This window comes from Haemorhous mexicanus, chromosome Z (genome assembly GCF_027477595.1).
Source record: "Haemorhous mexicanus isolate bHaeMex1 chromosome Z, bHaeMex1.pri, whole genome shotgun sequence".
NCBI lineage: Eukaryota > Metazoa > Chordata > Aves > Passeriformes > Fringillidae > Haemorhous > Haemorhous mexicanus.
In genome coordinates this window covers 48,329,576-48,350,864 of record NC_082381.1, presented here as the reverse complement: position 1 = coordinate 48,350,864, position 21,289 = coordinate 48,329,576, and the positions used below count along the sequence as shown (strand labels likewise).

At 40.3% G+C, this 21,289-nt stretch overlaps 1 protein-coding gene across 1 annotated transcript; it reads left to right on the top strand.

Annotated features, from left to right (window-relative positions):
• Window positions 1-10,805: 10,805 nt before the first annotated feature.
• NXNL2 (nucleoredoxin like 2) lies at window positions 10,806-17,584 on the top strand. The gene is made up of 2 exons (XM_059873956.1): window positions 10,806-11,183; window positions 16,990-17,584. Exons 1-2 carry the CDS (start codon window positions 10,882-10,884, stop codon window positions 17,156-17,158), a joined length of 471 nt encoding a protein of 156 aa, XP_059729939.1. The 5' UTR covers window positions 10,806-10,881; the 3' UTR covers window positions 17,159-17,584.
• Window positions 17,585-21,289: the final 3,705 nt, after the last annotated feature.

Here is a 21,289-nt window from a genome sequence, read left to right as displayed (position 1 = left end):
CGATCTGTTCGAAACTGACTTTAGTAATAAACACGGACATCTTCACATTTACTTTGATTTGCATAATCTTGTTTCTTCCTAAGGAGGTTCTACCCAGATCTGACAGATGATTTAAAAAAAACCTCAACACATCTTTATACTACTTTAAACACACATTCTTGTTGATCAAAGTGATTCCTTGTAAACAGACACTGAGGAGAGAGCGGCCTTATTTTTCTCTTTCTTTTATGGAAGATTACTCAGTGTCAAGGCAGCACTCATCTGAGTTTTGGGCTGATGCGTTTTAGTCCTGTGGCACTAACTAGCTACATATGATATATTCAGCTTTGAAATGGACTGGCAGATGACCAATTATCTTCATAAAGACCTTTACCACTGGATAAAAGCTGTCACTAATTTATTTGATTTTGCACACTGTTCACTAACTTCTCGGTATTTTTAGCTTACAGAGGCAGATGTCTAACTTAAACTTCCATTAATTTAATGACTTACAAAACATTAACCTTTTAAGCTGTAAGAACAAAATAAATCTGCACTAACAGCAGAAGCACTAGAGAAGATAAAGTGATTAAAAGGTTGTGCTTAAAGTGTTGCAAGAATGACAACAGCAGTTTTTACAAGTAACTTTTCGATAGGATGTCACAATTTCCATTGTGAAAATTTGGAACTCTCTTTTGCTGAGAATCCTCAATATTCTCCGGCATTTTTCACTTAATTCTAGTTATGCCTTAAAAGGATGTTATTTTGCCTGACACAAAATCCTCTTCTATTATTATTAGTGCAGCTCAGTGTATTGTCTACTCAGTAGCTGGTAGACAAAAAAGACATAAAAAAGGGAGTTACAGTGCAGTTTTCTGAAAAAGCAAGGCAGAAAACCTAACCACTCTGATTCAGAACTTCTGATGGTGGGGGGAAAAAAATCCAAACAATACAAGGAGCCATTTTCTGCTGATTCGGAACTGAGAATAAGATTTCATTCTAAAAAAACAGGCAGGAAGATTAACAAGAAGATGCTCATAATATATGAGAAATGTGATAAATATATGAGAAATGTGTTAAATTTTAATAAGAAGATTAACTGCAATAGGTAGTGCTTTCTAATGTTGTAAATCCAAACATTATCCCGGCCTTTAACTTGGTATTACAAGACTAGCAGTGTACACAGAAGAAGATTCTTAGCATCTTGGCTTTCACAGATTTGGTTTAACACATGAAAATTGTCATATATAAAATATAATATGGCACAAAACAACACCATATGTTCTCCAAAATTCTGAATTTTTAGTTCAACGAATACAACTCTAGCAGATGACAAAACTACAACTACCTAAAATTACTACTAATTTATACTATCTAGTCATACTCCTCCAGATAATACAAAAGCATGAAATGGAGATCTGAATTGCTTCAAATTTTCAAAGAATGCACTTGTATGTGGAAGGAAGAAAATATCTGAAGAGTGCTAAAAACCTTACTGCAGAAAGCCTGTGCATTTCATGCTTTGTTTTGCGGTGCTCCTCTGTGGAGTACAAACTTTTTTTTGCACTCAATATAGGTTCAAGATTGCAAAGATAAGAGTTACTGATACCTGTGTCCTTCTGAGTCAATTAATTTAAAAAATGTACTATACACTGAGCTGCTAGAGGCAGAAATTTAAATTCTTCAGACATCACTAAAACTATTTTGGAAATAACAAATGCAATTTTAAAGTTTGTTTTGTATTTTTTTACTGGGATTAGTCAGCACTCTTGAGTGGCAGAGTACGGTGCAGAGTACGTACCAGAGAAAATCGTGCTATGGAGTGAAAAATGACCTGTCCAACTGACTGAAATCCTGAACTGCCTTTGGCATGGCACTGGGGTAGGAGGCTCCTGCAAGGTATGGCAGCAAATGAACCTGCTTTTTACTGGCCTTTGGACCAGAGCTGTAAGGGTATAAATACTTAGCTCTGAAGCAGTAATCCTTTCTTGACTGGACCAGATTAAGGTTGGTCGTGACCCATGCTCTAGTGCTCTCTTTGCAATGATTAACAACATAAGGAAGGCTCTGTCTTGATGCTCTGGTACTGGGGAAGTCCTGTCTGACTACTTCTATTCAAGATCCAGGCAAGCATACATGGGGCAACAGGGAAAGAGTGACTGGTTAGGTGAAAGCATAACAAGAGACGTCTCTTTCCTCCCCTCCATCTGGTGCTCTTGAGGCTGCCCTGCAGCTGCCGTGCCACCCCGCCACCCCGAAATGTATGGAATGCCGTGGATGGATGTCCCTGCGGGCAGGTGGGGACGCCCAGGTGCCTCCCTTGCAGGGACCCCGTGTGACAGCGGCCCTCGCAGCGCCGCGGCTCTGTGGCGCCGTGCTGCCGTGCCCCGGAGCGGGGTCCGGGAGCCCGCGGGGGATCCTGTGGCGGGGCCGTGGCACCCCCGGCTCCTTCGTGTGGCTGCGGCTTCTCCGGGGCGAAGGGGCCCCTCGGCCGAGCCCCCTGCACAGCCGGGCTGGGCGGGCACCGCCTCTCAGCAGGGCCTTTCCCCACGGCCCAAAGCCTCTCCCCGCCTGCGTGCGAGGCCTGCGCGGGCCCGGCCGCCGAGAGCCCTGGGGCTGCGCTCTCCCTCCGAAGGTGTCGAGCCTGTGCCCTGTGAATTTATTCTTCTGCCCAGCCCTGAGTTGTTACTTTATTAATCTTCATCAGCGAGCGGTGTAGGGCCTCAGTCAGGGCCCCATTCAGGGTGTGGTGGTCTTCTCTGCAGCTTTTGTAATAGGCAAAAGTCCTTCATGGAGATGTTTAAGCCATAAACTGTAATATTTCAGTCTCTGACAAGCATGTGGTCCAGTCCATGGTGAGGCTGCTGTGCCCCCACAGCCCATGGAGTACCACTGAAGAGCAGAGATCACACTGTAGTCGCTGGGGACCTGGTGCTGCAGCAGATGGAGATGGCCTGAAGGAAACTGCAGTCTGTGGAAAGTCCATCCTGAAGCTGACTCCAGGCAGTACCCATGGCACTGTGGAAAGGAGCCCACACTGGGGTAGTTTTTCTGGCAGAAACTGCAGCCCAGTATAGATCCCCAATAGTGGTGCAATCTGTTCCTGAAGTACTGCAGCCCATGGAATGGACCTACACTGGAGCAGCAGGGAAAAGTGAAAAAGTGTGAGGAAGAATGAGGAGCAATGGCCATCAACTAAAACTCAAGAAGTTCCAGTTCCACATGAGGAAGAATTTTATGTTCTGTGGTACAGGCTGCCCAGGAACGTCCTGGAGTCTCCCTCTCTGGAGACATTCTGAACCCACATGGATGCATTCTTATCTCACCTGCTCTAGATGACTGGTCTTGGCAGGCCCTTTGGACTGGATGATCTCCAGAGGTCTCTTCCAACTCAAACAGTTTTGTGATTACATGAAGGAGCAGCAGAGACAGAGTATTATGAACAGATCACAACCCCTATTTTCCAATTCCTTGCACCAGCTGGGCAGGAGGAGGAGGAGGTAGAAAAGTCAGGAGCAAAGTTGAGCTTGGGAAAAAGAGAGGTGGGAGGAAGATATTTTTGGCTCAGTCTTTCTTTGTTACCATCCTACTCCTATTTTTGATTTGCAAAAAACTAATTTTCCCTTGGTTAAGTCTGCCCTACCTTCAATGGTACTTAGTAAAGAATGTTTGTGTCTTCATCTCAACTGATGAACTTTCTCAACATTTCTCAACAATTCTGTTGAGGAGGGGGACTAAGAGAGCAGCTGAGTGGGCTTCTGACGGCCATGCAAGGTTAACTCCCCACAATAGCATAAGGATTTATTCTACTCAACAGTCTTATGTATGATTTCTCTTTTCCCAGGATGATTTTCTATGTAACTGAAAAGGGTAGAATCATAAAATGTCTTGGATTGGAAGAGACTGTAAGATCATCTAGTTCCAAGACCCCACTATATAGGAGCAGGGATGCCCATGAAAATTACATGAAAGTCAATGTTCATGAGGCACAGAAGCTAGCATGTGAAACCTGAGTCTTTGACATCTGTCATTCTCTGAAGTTAGTTGCCATTTCAGAGCTCTAAAGTACAGTCACTGTTTTTTTAACTCACAGTCAACCAAAGGAACAGAAAGTAGCTTTCTTAGGCTACTTTTTATAGGGTTTTGTAAGTAGAGACTTCAGCATATTTAGTGGCATTGCTTTCTCAATTATTTCTATGCTTCTAATGATATTAAAATCAGAGCACATGGTACTACAGGCTACAGAATGTTATATATTCTGTGTATGTCTGTGCAAGGGGAAGGTCTTTGGGATTTTACAGTAGCTAGATAAAACATGTAGAGTATAAATTACTGAATCCCTGCCTTAAAAGAACATTCTCTTAATTCAAACAGCAAAACCACAGCTATCTACAAACCCATGAGACAAGTGACTGCAGTGAGGTCAATGTGCTCTGCCAAAACTCTTATTATGAACTCCTGCTAGAAGCTGCAGCATAGCTGCATTGGCAGCTTGGTTACTGGCAGAAAAGTATTCTAGCTTCGGCGCTGTATTCCATTGGCTTCTCTAGGACCCAGTCCTTTTTTAACTAATAAATGATCACCTGAAATACATGGTTTCATGAAATAATTCAATCTAGCTAGAAGAGAGGCTGCTAACAAGGTGGGCAGGAGTAGATGTAGGCTGTCCCTTCCACAGCTGAAGACTCTATTCAAGTTTTGCCAGAAGAGGTTGTGCAGATGCCAATTACTTCTGTATGAAACTATCAAAGCTTAATTAAAGCAACTGAAACTGCTATTATACTTCTGGAGTCCCTCCTTGGTGCAGAGTGCTTGTGACAATTTGACCTTTTTCTTCAACCAAAACTCTGACAAAAATTAGAATTAAGCAGTGGTTGCTAGCAACTGTAGGGGACTGAGCTAGATTCTGCACAAAGACTCAAAAGCAGCTTTGCGCTTCTCATAAGACCAATAAATGCAGGATCTAGTGCTGGATGACTCTGACCCTAGGAATGCATCTAGTCAGAGGTCTCTTCAGGCAAAAAAAAACAACCCAAAACCCTAAATGTCCTCTTGACTACGTTAAACTGCCAAAAGGCTAGAGTGAAGTGAAAAGTGTGACTGAACTCAAGTGAACTAGAGCAGAATTTTACCACAGTGTTTTTCCATTTCTGCAGGTGCAAATGTTGTTCCTTGTTGCATGCAGCTGCTGCTGTGGTAGATGACAGTGCATTGTTTCCCTGGCCTACCTGTTGGGAAGTCAGAAAAGTTACAGCACTGATATTTAGACTATGTAGCACTTGGTAATTTGAGATACACTGCTCAGGATAAAATTAGATGCAAAGGATCATTGAATCAGGCTTTTTGTACTGCAAGGAGAAGTTCATACACCTTTGCTAAATTGAAAATCTGTAAAATGGAAAGAATGTACCCATAATTGCTGCACTTCCTATCACAGACTTTTTGCACGGTAGGAATCTGTTAATAGGCTGCAGGATTTTCTGATTAAAAGAAAAAATATTCATTGCAAACTCTCAAATTCAGCTAATTTTAAAATATTTTTAAGAGCATTCTTTCACCCTTTCCATATGTGCTATTTATTTACACCAGTAATGCTTATTAAACTGGGACCCAGACTTAATGTTGCAAATGTTTACTTAAAAATTGTTATTGCAGAACCACAGAATATCCTGATTTGTAAGGGACCCACAAGGATCATTGAGTCTATCTCCAGGCCCTGGACAGGACACCCTGTTCTTGCCTGAGAGCATTGTCCAAATATTTAATGAACTCTGTCAGGCTGGTGCTGTAACCACTTCCCTGGGGAGCCTGTTCCAGTGCCCAGCCACCCTCTGGGATAAGAACCTTATCTTAATATCCAGCCTAAACCTCCCCTGACACAATTTCAGGCCATCCCTGCAATGAGATCTCTCCTCAGTCTCCTCCATGCTGAACAGACCAAGTGACCTCAGCCATTCATTATAAGGCTTCCCCTCAAGGCCCTTCACCATCCTTGTTTCCCTCCTTTGGATGCTTTCTGATAGCTTAATATCTTTTTTATATTGTGGCATCCAAAACTGCACACAGGACCCAAAGTGAGGCCTCACCAGCACAGTGTTCTCTGATAATTATTGCTTCTTATTGCTAACAATCTGTTGCTTCGAAAAAGGAAAACAAAAGAAAAGGAGATATACCTTACAGTATCTTCTGTACTAAAATGTTTTGGTTACTTGGTAACTGCGACAGCTCTCATTCAGTCTTGGTGATGGTAGCTGTCTTTGTGGTAAGAATGCTAAGCTACATCCCAGTATCTCTTAGGAAGGGAACGTAAGATTCCCTAACAAGGTAATCCTTGATATCTGCTGCAATAGGCACCAAAGAGTTGAAATAAAATTAATAAAATAGTAAGTAATTAAAGAAAAAGGTGTCCTACTTATTAGAATAATTTTCCTACTTGAGAAAAGCCGGTATTTTTTCTTTTGTCTTTGGAGGTTATGTAGGGGAAGCAGCTCCAAGAACAATCATGAAGGAGCATTCAGTACATATCTGTATCACTGCTGACTATGTCATAAGACCCTGAACCCAGCTGAGGAAAAGGTGTTCCAAATGTGTTAGCTCTAAGGAATGCTATGAATATGCAATAACTACTTTAGTTGGCAGGTTGTGTATAGTAAAATTTAAATTTTTTGGCTCAGTAATTCTTTGTCCGCTGGCTTCTTTCCCCAGCTCATTGGTTAATGTGTTGGGTTGAGATCAAGAAACTTGCTACAGTGAAACCTTTTTTTCACTGTATACACTGTGGTGAGTAACTTTGCCTGCTTTATCACCAATGACTCAGATTATAACTTTCTCCTGTAAAGCACATTTTTACATATTATGAAAAAGAATTTTAAAAACCCAGCTATTTTACAAAATTTAATGATTGCTACAAATTTAACTCTTTATTCCACTGATGTATTTCCTTTATTCTGTGTGTTCTGGTTTCCTTTGGGGTCTGATTTTCTATCTGGCTAGTATTCACACGTAATGGGATTCACCAAGGCCAGTTGCTAATTTGACTTCAGGGATTGCACTACATACAGTACTGCCCAACCAGAGTTTATCTTCATTAGTTTTGTCACTTGCCTGTTTTCATCTGGGTATAATTAAGTAGATGGTACACTAATGATTAATTGTAGACAGAGCCAACAAGACTTCAACCAGGTCATACTCTCCTTTGAGCGAATTTAGTCAGATTTTGCCTTATGGCTTCTTACCATGGATGGATATACAGCTTGCCAACATCAACTGTGTAATGATGGTATGCATTTCCTACAGAATGCTTAAGAATTATAAGCAGATTGAAACCTGGTGTTCTATACCTTTTCATCTAAAAATCCAGCATCATGCATATAACATGAGTTTTAAGAGGCTCTTTATTGCAAATTTTATTGGACCAAATTCTTTACCACTCAGACCCGTGCCAGCTATGAAGAAGGTACATGAAGGAGAGAGCAATGGGTATGTTCCTTAAGGACCTTGACAGGCTTTCAGAACCTTCTCATGCTTTATCTTGTATATTGCTTATAGAGACATTAACTCTGCCACCACAGGTGTATGGAATAACTTTGCTTTGAGCACATATTGTATTTTCTTATATTATCTAGGAGTCAGCAAGTCTGAACATTTTTAATTCCAGTTCTTCTTCCAATTTCTTCTACAGGTCTTTCTCAGCATGCTGCCCTATGTCATTAAAAGCAAGAGTTTATGATTCAAGCTCTTCATATTTTCTTTTTAAATTCTCAATTGTGTGTCAAAATCTGGGTATGTAATCAACTTCAGTATTAATTGAAGCAAAACTCACAAGGAAAGTAGGATAATCTTTGCAATGTGAGCACAAAAAAACTAAAAGTCTGGGGCTTAGATTAAAGACAGGACTAAATACTGTTACCTTAAAAATAGTGTAGTAAATTCAATAATAAAAAGCTCTTTTCTAGTAAAATCATAAGTGCAGTTTTTTGTGGTTGGAAGTTTTTGTTTAATTTTTTCCTGGAATTCTCCAGAGGCTCCCACTGGATGAGCACTGTGTGCAGATTTTCTGAGAGTGTAACATCACAGCTAACACTATCTTGACACATGACCACAGGTTCTGTGTAAAGAAGCTCCATTGTTTTCAGTCCAAGGGGAGACTAGGGGATGGAAAAAATCACTACATTGTTAACACCAGTAACAAGAACAGTCCTAGAAGACACTTCTAATTGAAGCAGGTCTCCGTCTCTTTGGTATGAATCATAAAGTGAGGCATTTCTTATTGGTCCATGTTAGTGCCATGGAGAAATGTCTCTGCAGTCAATTCAAAGGCAGGTGCAAGGCAAGATTTTCCTCGTTATGCAGTACTTCAGTGAATCTTTGATATGTTTAGAGAGTTGATCACCTTAGGCTTTCTGAGGGAAGGTATCTTGTTTCTCATGCCTAGTAGCTGCTCCTCAAAGAGCTTAAGTTTAACATCACTGTCATGTACATCCAGCTCTTCTCCCCAGGGAGATGTATGTAGCTATCAACTTTTTTCTCTATGCCTAGAGGTCTCAAAGACAATCTCAGTATGTTCTTTTCTCATGGCACAGCCCTGTTTCTGGCTAACCAGCTTTCTAATCTGTACAGATGGTACAGTTGGAAGTTCCTTGGGTCATTGTTTCCATTCACAATACCTGAGAAAATGCACTTTCACCACCAATGGAAGGAGAAATTCATAGGAATATCAAGAATCTACCTATGGTAGCCTGAACTTGCATGGAAACTTTTTTCCATTTTTGGTGATTCTACAGGCTCCAAATGCTTGACTCCATCCTGTTTCATAATGATCTCACAAAGGCAGACAGTATGGCAAATCAAAAATTTAGGTGAGCCTAATTTCTCACCTGTGCTATTTTAAGAACAGGCAACTTTCACCGCTCCTTTCATCTTCTACTTTTGACATCCAGAGGAATTCTGAAGGGGGGAACTGCACAAAACAGCACTCAAAAGTTGGAGAAAGGGTTGATAGGAGATGTGACAGATGGGAGGACTACATTGTTTTAAATGTCTGTACTGACTTCTGTACTGAAAGCAGATGAGTATCTGGGTTTGAAAAAACATAGTTTAACTCTCCATCAAAAATGGAGAAATACAGTCTTTGGATAAAAGCTACTTTTTAAACACCTAAGCTTTTTTATGTTTGTTTGTTTTTTTTTGTTTTCCAGTAGAATATCAGAATTGAAGTAACATATTAGTCCAGATATACTTGGAAATAAATAAAAAAGCCTGCTTTGTGAAGATTAATTCAAAAGAATCTCTTAGAAAATAATGATGAGTGAACTATTTTATTTTAAATGTGTGAACTTCTGCACAAGAAACAAACAGTCTTTTAATTATCGGTAAATCTTCATAATAAAAGGCAAAAGGGGTAAGAGAAATGGCAGGAATGCAGCTCCCAATTCAACCCTACAACCAGTTTTGATGAGCCTACTGAAAAAACCCCCAAGATTGCTGTGTTACTTCTGAGGTTCATCTTTGGGTTTTCTCTCACATGTTCAACTATTTTAAATGATACCATATTCTTTTTCACTCAGGACAGAACATAGACAAAACTTTTTGGTCAAGTCAATGGAAGAAAAGCATGTTTCAAAAAGATCTCAAAAGGAATAAATACGGGGGAGAATACTTGTGCTTAGTTTATTCCTATATAAATTTAAACTGGAATTCTGTCTTGAAGTATCACTGTTCTCACTGTTCATACTATATGGTCAGAAGATTATCAGATGTATAAATTGGACTTTAATTTCACTGTAAACTTGGTTGCAACTTACCCAAGCAAGCACTCATCATAACTAACATCCATTCCATTCTAGTGTTAAGTATTTGAATCATAATACATACTTGTCACGAATTTTATCTTTTCTGTAAGTAAAATTGACAGATTTTTGAGAGGCTGCAGATTAAAACATGGGAAAAAACTGAAGAGTAAATCCTAGAATGCACTTGTATACACATTTTAATGTGAAATATTTTTAAGCTAGCTTCATTAAACACTTGAAGTATCCATTATAAACACTAGGATTTATTTTAGGGAATCCTGATTTTTTTTTAAAGATAAATTCTCTTTAATTGGATTTTGCACAGTTCATGGAAAGGAGAAAATGTACTTGGTTTGATTATCACCCTGTTGTGATCCTCTAATTAAACCGTAATTTAATAGCCCTACCATCAAATCGTCTTTCATTTCCGTTTTTGCAGTTTGCCTTAGGCAGGAAAAAAGATTTCTTATTTGTAATACAATTTTTATTCATTTCTAACTCAATGTTAGCTGGAAGAAATAAGCATTATTCAACCCAAACACATGATAAATGCACTGGAATAAAATGAGAATTCCTCTTATCTACTGGGACAGAGAATAGACAGCTCCTTTTATATCCAGAATTCAGATAAGTCTCCATGCTACGAAAAAAAAAAGTGCAAGACGCCTGATAATAAAAATTTTATTGCCAAAACTGACTAAGCCTGATGATGAGACCTCCAGGGGAGAGGCGGTGAGCTCCACGGCGAGCTGAAAAGGGGCCCGGAGCACGCTATTGCTGTTTAATTTTATTGGAAGTTCGGCATCTTCAGCAAGCCTTGAGCTGCGCTTAGCTCCTCTGAAAGCCGCCCTGGCGCTCAGAGGAGCAGGGGGAAGGGGCCGCGCTTCCTTGGCTGCGCGGGGCGCTGGGCGGTGGCGGGCGCTATAAAGCGGCGGCAGCGGTGCCATGGCAGGGTGGCGGTGTGGCGGCGTGTCGGGGCGGTGTCGGGGCGGTGTCGGGGCGGTGCGGCGCTGGGGGAAGGAGGGTGGGTGGGTCCCGGCGAGCGGCGCGCCCGAGGAGCGCTCGGGCCCGCGGCCCCCGCCGCGCCCGTGGCGGGTCCGGCAGTGCCAGCATGGTGGATGTGTTCAGCGGGCGGCTCCTGGTCAGCAAGGATGGCCGTAGCGTGGACCCCGAAGAGGCCCTGCAGAACAAAGTCGTTGGCTTGTACTTCTCCGCCGGCTGGTGCTCTCCGTGCCGCGACTTCACCCCCGTCCTCTGTGACTTCTACACGGAGCTACTAGAGGAGACCGAGCCCCCCGCCCCCTTCGAGGTCGTCTTCATCTCCTCCGACCACAGCGCCGAGGAGATGGTGGGCTACATGCGCGCCATGCACGGGGACTGGCTGGCCCTGCCCTTCCAGGACCCCTACAAGCAGTGAGTACCGGAGGCCCCGCCGGGGGCGCACGGCCAGCGCCCCTGCCCCGAGGGCCGGGAGGGGGCGGGCGGGGGCACTCGGTCAGCCGTAATACAGCAGCTCCCCGGAACCTCCGCCTCTGCCCCGTTAGCCCGCGATTGCCTCCCGCTGAAGCCCCTGGAGACGCGGCTGCCGCTGGCTGTCACGCTGCTTGCTCTCTGGTTTTAGCCCGTCCCATACGTAAAGAACGCGGTATTGCGCGCCTCGTTTGGAAGCTAAAAGATCTTTGAACAAGAGTTAGTAAAGACCCCGTGTGTTAAAGAGATGAGTGAGGTAAAAACGAATGGCAAGTGAGGATCAAGTGATTTGCTTTTCAGAACGGCGGTAATTGTTACTAAGGTTGGTCTGCATTGTCTAGGTTTGTGCTCTGGGAAAAAGGCAAATGAAGACGCAGCAAAACTTGCGACTGAACTACTTGGAGCAGAGGAAACAGTGAAGAATTTCAGACAGATACAGTATCAGCTAGAGTTTAGCGGTGGCATACTGCACCTGGTAACTGTTCTGTTCAGTTTCCAAAGTGTCATTCCTGTAGGCAGCTTGCTCATGAAAACAGCGAAAGGAAAGAGCATGACTGCGTGTAAGTAACAGGGTGAAGTACGATACCAAGAAGTGTTTTGATGACCTAAGTCAAGGATGGAGCCTCATTTGGATGACTTTCAGAAATCTGATTTAGCTCCTATAAGTATAGACTGGGATTACAGGATGACAAGTAAGATCTTCAAGGTTACTGAAATGCCTGTAACTGGAGACAAGAAGTACATGTAAATATTGATAAAGGGATTTTTTCCCCCTCTCTTTAAATGAGTTGATTGTAGAAATTTTTTTTCCAGGTGGTACCAAAGTCAAGAAGGTAATATGACTTTTAAATGTAGATTGGGTAATAAAAAAAAAAACTTGCAGCCAGATGAATTCTTCTAAGAAAGAAATCTTTTCTAGTAACTTCTGTCTTTCCTTTTAATTCTAGATCCATCCCCGTGTGCTACCTGGTGTGTAACACCCCAGCTACTCACTCAACGGGGAGCATGTTGGCTAATCTTGTTTTTTCAGTGCAGTTTGGCAAACTCAAGAGCACATTACTTGAAGCCAGGAACAATTTCATCCTTTCCTGGCTCATTTCTGGATGCCCACTACCAATTTATGTTAGACCTTTTTCCCACTGCCTTATATATTGTTTTGCATAGTTCTCTACAGTCTTCCCAGGCAGTAATTGTATTTGGTATCTACTAATCATAATAGAACGCAGGCAAATTTCCATCGGGAAATGTAGCCCTTGAAGTCCCCATACCCAGCAAGCTGTTCAGCATGGCCCATGGGAATGTGCTTACAGCTTCATCCTCTGTGGATTAGAGGTCTATTTCTGACTGCTCTTGCTCAAGTAATGCGGAGTAGAGGCAAAGAGATAGTTTAATTGGCTTTTCTGTGGCATTCGCAAATGTCCTTCACAGTTCTGTAGAGAAGCAGGCTTGTCCTTCCAGATGACTGTGAGATCACAGTGGCTTAATAAGGAACCAAGTGGAGAGGGATATGAACAAGTAATGTTTTTGAGGTTGTGTTTCTCATGTGTAACAATGAAGGAATGTGTGGAGCTGTTCAAGGTGCTTAGTCTGGATTAAAACTGGTAGTTTGGTGTCAGGGGTACTGATGAATCATCATAGGCTTAGAACAGATATGTAGTCACTAACCCATGTTATAATTCTGGCTAGATACTAGTTCTATTTAAGAATATAATTTCTTTAAAATGGGTAAGATAATTGTATTATTAATATTTTAAAATTTATTATTATTTTTAAAGTTCTGTTGCAATTAATTGAATTGGCTATTGTTTTTTGACTGTATAAAGAAGGCATTTAATATCTTCAGTGAGATTAAAATATCCTAGCTGGTTGCTTCAGTGTTTAAGGTACATAATTGCAGCATAGACTGATGTATCCTCTAGATGCAACAGAGCCAATTTTAAGTATTCCATCCAAAATACTTTTCAAGAGCAGAAGCATTGGTGATTAACTTTGTCTTAAGAAACAGACAGCATTCATACTTGTAGTGTGTAGAGCCTAACACCGCAGTGTCAATCCTACCTTCAGAGAAACAAAATACTGAATTCAAAGCAGGATCTTCCATGCTGTCAGTCCTGGCTATTTCCCAGAGGTGGGACTGCACCTTTACTACCTCATGTGGTCTGTGGCATGACTATTAGGAAATACTGCTCCTGATCCTTTTACTGTCTGCAGGTTAATGTAAATTTTTTTGTTGCCTGAGGCATAGTATTTTGATTCTTGAAGTGGAGTGTGAAGACAGTCTGGTAGGAAGTGAGCACTTGGAAGAGAAAGAGCATACTAGAGAGGAAAAGCAGGTGTTGGACAGAACGTCAACAACGAAGGGTGTCAAATAGAACTGATGTTTTGATAATGGCGCACAGACATACTACTGTGTTTGTACTGAACCCTGTGGTGAAAGGCATCAGTTTTTGTGAGCATGCCTGGTGTGTACAGTAGTTCTTGCAGGCTTCCAGGCTCCCCTGTACAGCTCAGTAAAAATTAGAATCATGGAAAATGCCCATTAAAAAAATTAAAATGTTGTATGTACATTTTATATTAGGAAGCTTTATGTATGAGGGTGGATTGGCACCTGCAGAAATATTGGGGAGGGTGGGATGTTAAAAAACAGGTAGAATAATGTTAAGTATCTGAGCAGTTAAGAGCAATTGCTTAATTCTTGGACTTTTTAGACTGCAATTGCAAAATCTCAGCAGACACTTTAAAATTAGAATCATGGAAAATGCCCATTAAAAAAATTAAAATGTTGTATGTACATTTTATATTAGGAAGCTTTATGTATGAGGGTGGATTGGCACCTGCAGAAATATTGGGGAGGGTGGGGTGTTAAAAAACAGGTAGAATAATGTTAAGTATCTGAGCAGTTAAGAGCAATTGCTTAATTCTTGGACTTTTTAGACTGCAATTGCAAAATCTCAGCAGACACTTTAAAATTGAATCCCAAGCATGTGCCATGCATGCTTATGACTAAGATTTAACAAAGAAGAAATTTCACACCTAAAAGAAAATACTTATATCTGTGTATTGCAGGGCATACTGCTACAAGCCCATCACTTTCACATGACAGCACTTCCAAGTGAAAGCTGTTATAATTCAAGTGTTGTCAGATATCACATTACACATGTGTATAAAATTTACCATTAATGTTCCCAAGATTATATTATATCTGCCTCGTGTTGTCTTCATCTCAAGAATGCTCTTGCTCATAGATCTTAAACACTTATATAAAGATACTTGTGTTGGGACTCAGCCTGGGTAGGCAGTCAGATCCCAGACAGCACTGGGTCACTCCCTGCCCCCACGGGATGGGTGGAGGGTGAAAGTGAGAACACCTAGGGGTTGAAAGAAAAGTGTTTTAATAGATAAAGCAAAGGTAAAGATACACAGGCAAAGCAAGATATGAAATTCATTCACTAATTCCCATTCACTGACAGATATTTAACAGCTTCCAGCACAGAGTAGCATCATCCTGTAATGATTGCATGGGAAGATAAATCTCCTCTGAATGTTGGTCCCTTCCCCCTTCTTTCTTCATCTTTTACGGCTAATCACAGTGTTATCTTATATGGAACATCCTTTGGTCGTTTGAGATCAGCTGTCCCAGCTGGGCTCCTCACAGATTCTTGCGCACCACCAGCCTACTCAGCATGGTAGCATGGTAGCACAAGAAGCAGAAAAGGCCCTGGTGCTGCATAAGCACTGTTCAGCAATAGCTAAAGCACTGGTGTGTTATCAGTGCTGTTTTGGTACGCACCATGCAAGCTGCTGTAAAGAAAATTAGCTCCCAGCTAATATCACTATTATCTGGAAATACAAAATCTATGCTCTCAGAAACTTTCATCCAACCTTCTCATAAGAGTAAAAAGATCTAACAATGCCTATGACTTCCAGTTTGCCTAAGTCTTAGTGTCATGGGTTTTTATTTCTATTTATGGTTTAATGATACCATGAGTTGCCATTGGAGTTAGTCCCATGGCACATATGTGGTTTGTGCAGGTGAGTCATGGGATTTTAGATCCCTATCAGAGAGAATAATCTTAATAACTTTGAAGAAGTCATTTTTGTAAGCACATGTACCTGTGTACACAGTGCTTAAGAGGCATTGTCTGCAGAACTCTTTCTGAGCCTTCTTCAGGTCCACCGATCTTGAAAGCTGTGCACAAATGTAATCAAGATCCGTGCACGCTTCTGTCTGGTTTGATGCTGGCAACCTTCTGCCCTAAGGCTGTCTGAACAAGGTGCTATGCCCTGCTGGATATATGCATTCCCTTAGGAAAGTAAAGTGTAAGATTCTAGTCTCCATACCAAATTCCATGCCTTCAGTCTCCTAGTGCTCTATCTCTAATTGCTACAGTTGTGTTTATTGCAATTGTGTTTATTGCTCACTGAACCAATAAGTAACATTCACTGAACCAATAAAACACATCTTCCACCCATCTTATTTGTCATTCAGGTGGTATGAGGTGATAGTTTTACATGCTTCTATGCGTACTTGCTTTGGAATGTGTTTTTTTCACCTGTTTTAGCAGATTTTGGAAAGGTCGGTGGGGGTTGTTGGTTGATTGCTTGTATGTCAGAACGCGCTGAGAAAGCAAACCTGGTTTGCTTTTGCTGCCTCCGTAGTATTTCCTGCATAATTGCTCAGCCAACATAACAGCAGAGCAATATGTTTCACCAATTGATTTTTCTTCTCCTAAGGAAAAATACAGAAGGGAAGGCAACTTTCAGGTATGACTTATCTGGGTCAGTATTTCACTTAAGTCTTATTTTTCCGTATTTTTTTTTTCCTCCCAGGAAATCATTGAGAATGTCTATGTATTAGGGTCAAGCATTTTTTAGCAATGCCTACATTTTTTTCCTACTGAAATTTCTTTGGTGTTTGAACCTCATACAGCAAACGTTCTTGCTTGTGGTGATGGTGCTCAGGCAGCCTATTTCCATTTAATATTATAAGTATGTTTTGAGAGAGATGTTGTTAGTGTTTTGGAATTTGGCTAGTCTGTTTTTGCCTGTTTTGTGTCTCTCCTCTGGTTCTTCTAAAGGTGCAGAGGAGGAGTTGAAATTTTTTCTTTGGCAACACAGATGGGTGGCTCTTATTCCAAATATTTTTATTGCTCACTTTTCTGTCTGTAGAAGGCCTGTTTCACTGAGGGAGTTTCAGGAACATCTTCAGTCTCTTCCATTTACAGATTATGTAAAAAGATGATTATGTATGATGCTTTCTTTAATGATGATTGCAGGAAGTAGCACTATGGGACCACTCAAGTGTATTTGTAGGGGAATGAATATCAAATACTAATCTAAGTGAGATCCTTCTCCTGTCCTGTAAAAAAGACCCAGAATGACATCTGTTTTGGGCTAGTAAAAAAAAAAGGTGGAAGAGTATATCAAACTTTGCTTCTATGGACATCTTTAACATCTCCAAGTGCCTCTGCTCCTGTGGAAACTTCAGGCAGCAGTGCTAAGCATTTGCAGGAAGGATGCTGCACCTCTCTTAACTCTCAGAGCTACGTTTCACTGTGTGGGCTTCCAGCTGCCACCTTGTTGATCTCCTTACAATGCCCAATGCTCTGCCTCAAACTCTGAGGAAGCCCAGGCACTCATCACTTCTGCTCTCCCGTGTGTCCTGGCCAGAGCAGCCTTTGTAAAGACACTAGGAGTTTTCTTACATTGCTCCTAATGGTGTGTTTTGTTTTTAATTTTTTTCCCACAGTGATCTGAAGAAGAAATACAACATAACAGCAATTCCTAAACTGGTGATTGTGAAACAAACTGGAGAAGTCATTACTGACAAGGGAAGAAAACAGATCAGAGACAAAGGGCTATCCTGTTTCCGGAACTGGCTTGAGGGTGCAGATATCTTTCAGAATTTTTCTAGCTAAAATGTTGACAAATAAAAGCAAGAAAAGGCATAGTGGAAAAGTTGGTAGAGCTTTGAAAAGGCTCTTGCTTTGTTCAGAATGAGAAGGGTAAGACTTACTTATTTACCTTTGCTTATAAACAAATTTTGGGTTTGACTTGAAAACCAGTTATTCCAGTGTCATAAAATGCAATTATTGTTGTATTGTTATATCTGTGATATTTAATATGAAGCACAGTGTTCCAAATAATACTAAAGAATTTCAGAAGATTAGGCTGTTTAGACAGTAATAATAGAAACCTGTGAAATCTATGCAAACACTTACTTTGCAAAGTCAACACAGTAAAAATGAATGCAAAAAAAACTATTTATTGATTACTTTTTTTGAGGTGATTAGCACATTTTATTAAGAAAATAAAACTGCTTTAATAAATTACTGTTTATGAAATATGTCTCATGTATTTCCTTATCTACCCTAACAAGAATAATTAGAAAATGTCATGACTTTTAAATAGAGCACATTTGTTTGTCGGTACTGAAAAAATATTCTTCTACTTTATTTTACTTTTATGGGATTTATTTATATTTATTTATAGTTCTGCCCTGGATTTTAAAACTTCACCCTATAAGCTAAGTTCCAATTCCACAGGATTGGAGCTAGATGATCTTTAAGGTCCTTTCCAACACAAGCCATTCTATGGTTCTATTATGTTTGCTCCCAAGTTACCATCAGGTTAGGTTAAGAAGAAACCGTTTTCCATCTTTTCTTTTGCTAAAATATGTAGAAGCAAACATCAACAGTTATACCAGGTCTCTCTGATGAATGCTAATGTTGTATCTAAAGCACAACTTGATTTGCTGTCTCTTCATGGTTGGCGTCCCAGCCCAGAGATTAATGCAGTTAATGAGCTGCAAAAACCCACTTCCCATGCAAATCGAGTGTTTGCTGATTAGAACTTAAAGACTTTAACAGAGTTGTTATTGTTTCCATTACAAGCACTTACATTACTAACACTTGAAGTCTGGTTGACTCAATTTGGAGCAAGAGAGCCTGCATCCATCAATTGTAGCACTCCAGTTCTGTGTAGCTTCCCAGCAAGTCTTTGTGACCCCAAGGGGGTCACAGTCCTCTAACTGCACTCAAAATTCTGACTTCATGTCCATCCCCTGGGCTCTGTGCGTTAGTGAGGCACCCGAGAGCGCTGATTCCTCAGAGTGTCATTGTTCTGCAGACAGTTCTTTGCATGCCTGTGCTTGAAGGGTTACCACTTCAGCCTTAAAACAAAACATTGATTGTGATATCCCATCTGCAGTTACTGGCTTATTGACCCCACCCACAACTGTCTCTGTTATTTTTTAAGGTACGTTTGCCTTACCATGAGAAAACTTAACAAAGAGGGTCTGAACTTTAATGTGTGTGAATGATTGTATCATTTAATAACAAACGTGTAATTTTCTTGTAATGGAGGGAGAAAAAATTCTCTGAGGAGTGTGAATGTAAAAAGTCACACATATTTCACAGCAGGTGAGAAGCAAGTACACCAGAGAAACTGATTTTAAAATGGAAAATAATAACTTCAGAAAGTGTTCAGCAGAGCTGTGGGTTCTGAGCTCCTTGTAGCTGTTTTAAAAATTACATCTGGGTATACCACAGACAATTTCTAATTTGTGCCATCTCACTATATAAGTAGCATTCATGGTATTTCCTAATGAATGCTAAGCTCCTTAGTAAATTTTTTGTGCAACTGAGATGTGAGCTCTGCAGGCTGTTCTGAAGCCACCTATTAGCAGATATATTTCAAATATATGATGAGAAAAAAAATTATCAAAGTTTTTCCAAATGTTTGAAGATAGGTTACCTGATGTGGAATTTTTAGTAGAAGTATCCACTGCAACCTATTATCAGATATCAGGCATTACTTCAGCCAAGATATCTTGATTCAAGATGGTTGATATCTTGATTCTTGTTTGTCTATATGCACATATATGAAAGAACTCAGTATTTTACAGCAGAGATGGACTTAGGCCCTTTGGATGATTGACACCAAGAGAATAACACAAGTAAAATTCCAAGTAAAATTCAGCTAAGAATTCATAATGATGAAACAAAGATATATACTGTATAAAAAGGTTTGTGTGACTTCAGACAAGGACTTGGTTTTTTATGTTGGTTTTGCACATCCGTGTTTGGAATATCAGAAAATTGGTTTACTTATCAGTGCTAAAATAATCCATGTTTGACCTAGATAAAGTACAGAGTAATGGAAAATATTTTCTTATTAGCAATTACCTTGTGAAATTAGAGAAGTAAATCCTAGTGGGTCAGCTGTAAGGCTTGTTATTATTTGGAATGTGTGTTCTTTGGAAATGAAACTTTGCAGTGTACTCATCTTAGAATGTACAGAATTGTCCCTTTAACTTATTAAATTATTTTTGAGTTCACTGGTGACTTTCTTCCCTCCATATTTAGTCATGGTCACCTTGAGTATTAGTGAATACTCGTGCTTTTTCAGGGGAGTGGGAAAAAACCCTCCTTTTAAAAATACAAAAATAGACAGCAGCATAGTGATACTGGTTGATGCTGCACCTTTTTAAAGGAGTCAACTAAAAAAAGAAAGTAAAGTCAAGAAGAGGAGCATTCTTCCTAATTCCACTGGACAAGATAGTGTCCATTATTAATAAATCATTTATGGATCAATATATGCTAAGATTGCTAAGAACCAGTGGTATTGAATTTGTTGTAGGCTTTATGAACAATTACTTTACTATTAAAAATGGCAAGGATTGTAAGTTGATACTTTGTGAGTTGATAAATAGCCCAAATCTTGTAGAGACTTTCTGCAGGGGAGTGCTGCAGGCTGTCCCATGACTCTTATTTTAGGAAGAGGCAATGCAGAAAGGGTGGCAAATTCAGACATGAAATAAACATCAAAAAGGCAATGATCATCTCTCTGTTAATCTTTTATTCCTTTTATTCCTTAACCCTGCTCCTGAAAGTCTTTCCTTCTTCTTCTCCAGAGCTGCTGTTGTCAAACTTTAATAGTACTATGATGTATTTAAATACATGTGCTTAAAAATAGTGGGGAGGGGGTGTTCAATCTCTGTTTATTCACCTAAACTCTTCAATTATGATAGTTTGGGCTGAAGGGAAAAACCTAAAGTAGGTACTTGAAAATTCCTTGAAATGCTGTCATGATATCTTGATATGCATTTTTAATGCTAACTTAATCTTTCACTTTTCTTCTCAATCAAGAGTACATACAAAATATCAGTAGCTCTTCCTGAAGTATGAGTTAAATCTAGAGTGCAAACGGATGTTCTGCAAAACACAAGTAGTAGTTGGTACATACATGACAGGGGTTTTTTTGCTTTTTATTTCATTTCCATCCTGTGCACAGCCTGGTTTTGCCTTTTGTATAGCTGAGTTTTTTGTTAAAACCAGACACTGGTAAGAGTTTAACTATTATGTGTTCTGGCAGGCAATATTAATAAAAGAGCAACTCTAAATTTTTTTCTGTCAGTTTCTGTGAAGATGGCCATATAAATGACCAATACCGAACGGAAACCCTTTTAAGCCTTCTATCTCCTCAATGTCATTTAAATTTCCCTAGTAGATGAAGTTCAATGATCAACCTCATGACCCTCCAACATCAATTAATGCTGTCAGTGTCAGGTGAAGAAGTTGCTATGGAAGGTGCTATTTCTATCAAAAAATCCTGCATTTAAGCACAGTGGCACAGTCCCAAAGAAATACTTCAAAGAGAAGTTGAAGAAACTTGGCACAGGGGTGTTCTTATGTAGACTTCTCTCTGGGCAGGAGCTGAGATGGGAGCCCTAACAATTCAAAGAGGTAAACAAAAGTTGTAGGCAGGTTGTAAATAGATATAAGCACTGTCCTGGAAGTGTTTGTACTGGCTGTTCCAGTAACTGCCTACTTGTATTTGTAGGACATTGACAAATCAATAGATCTTAGAACAATAAACAACGGTTTGCATAGGCAGTAGCCAAATCCTTCTTGTACAAATAACCTTAAGTGCATGGGCAGGACGGCAAAGGACATATTTTTCAGAGATTTCTGTTTTCCCAAGTATAATGTGAGGGCACCTTTCCCATGCAAACATAAAATTTACTAATACTGTTATGCTTGGATACA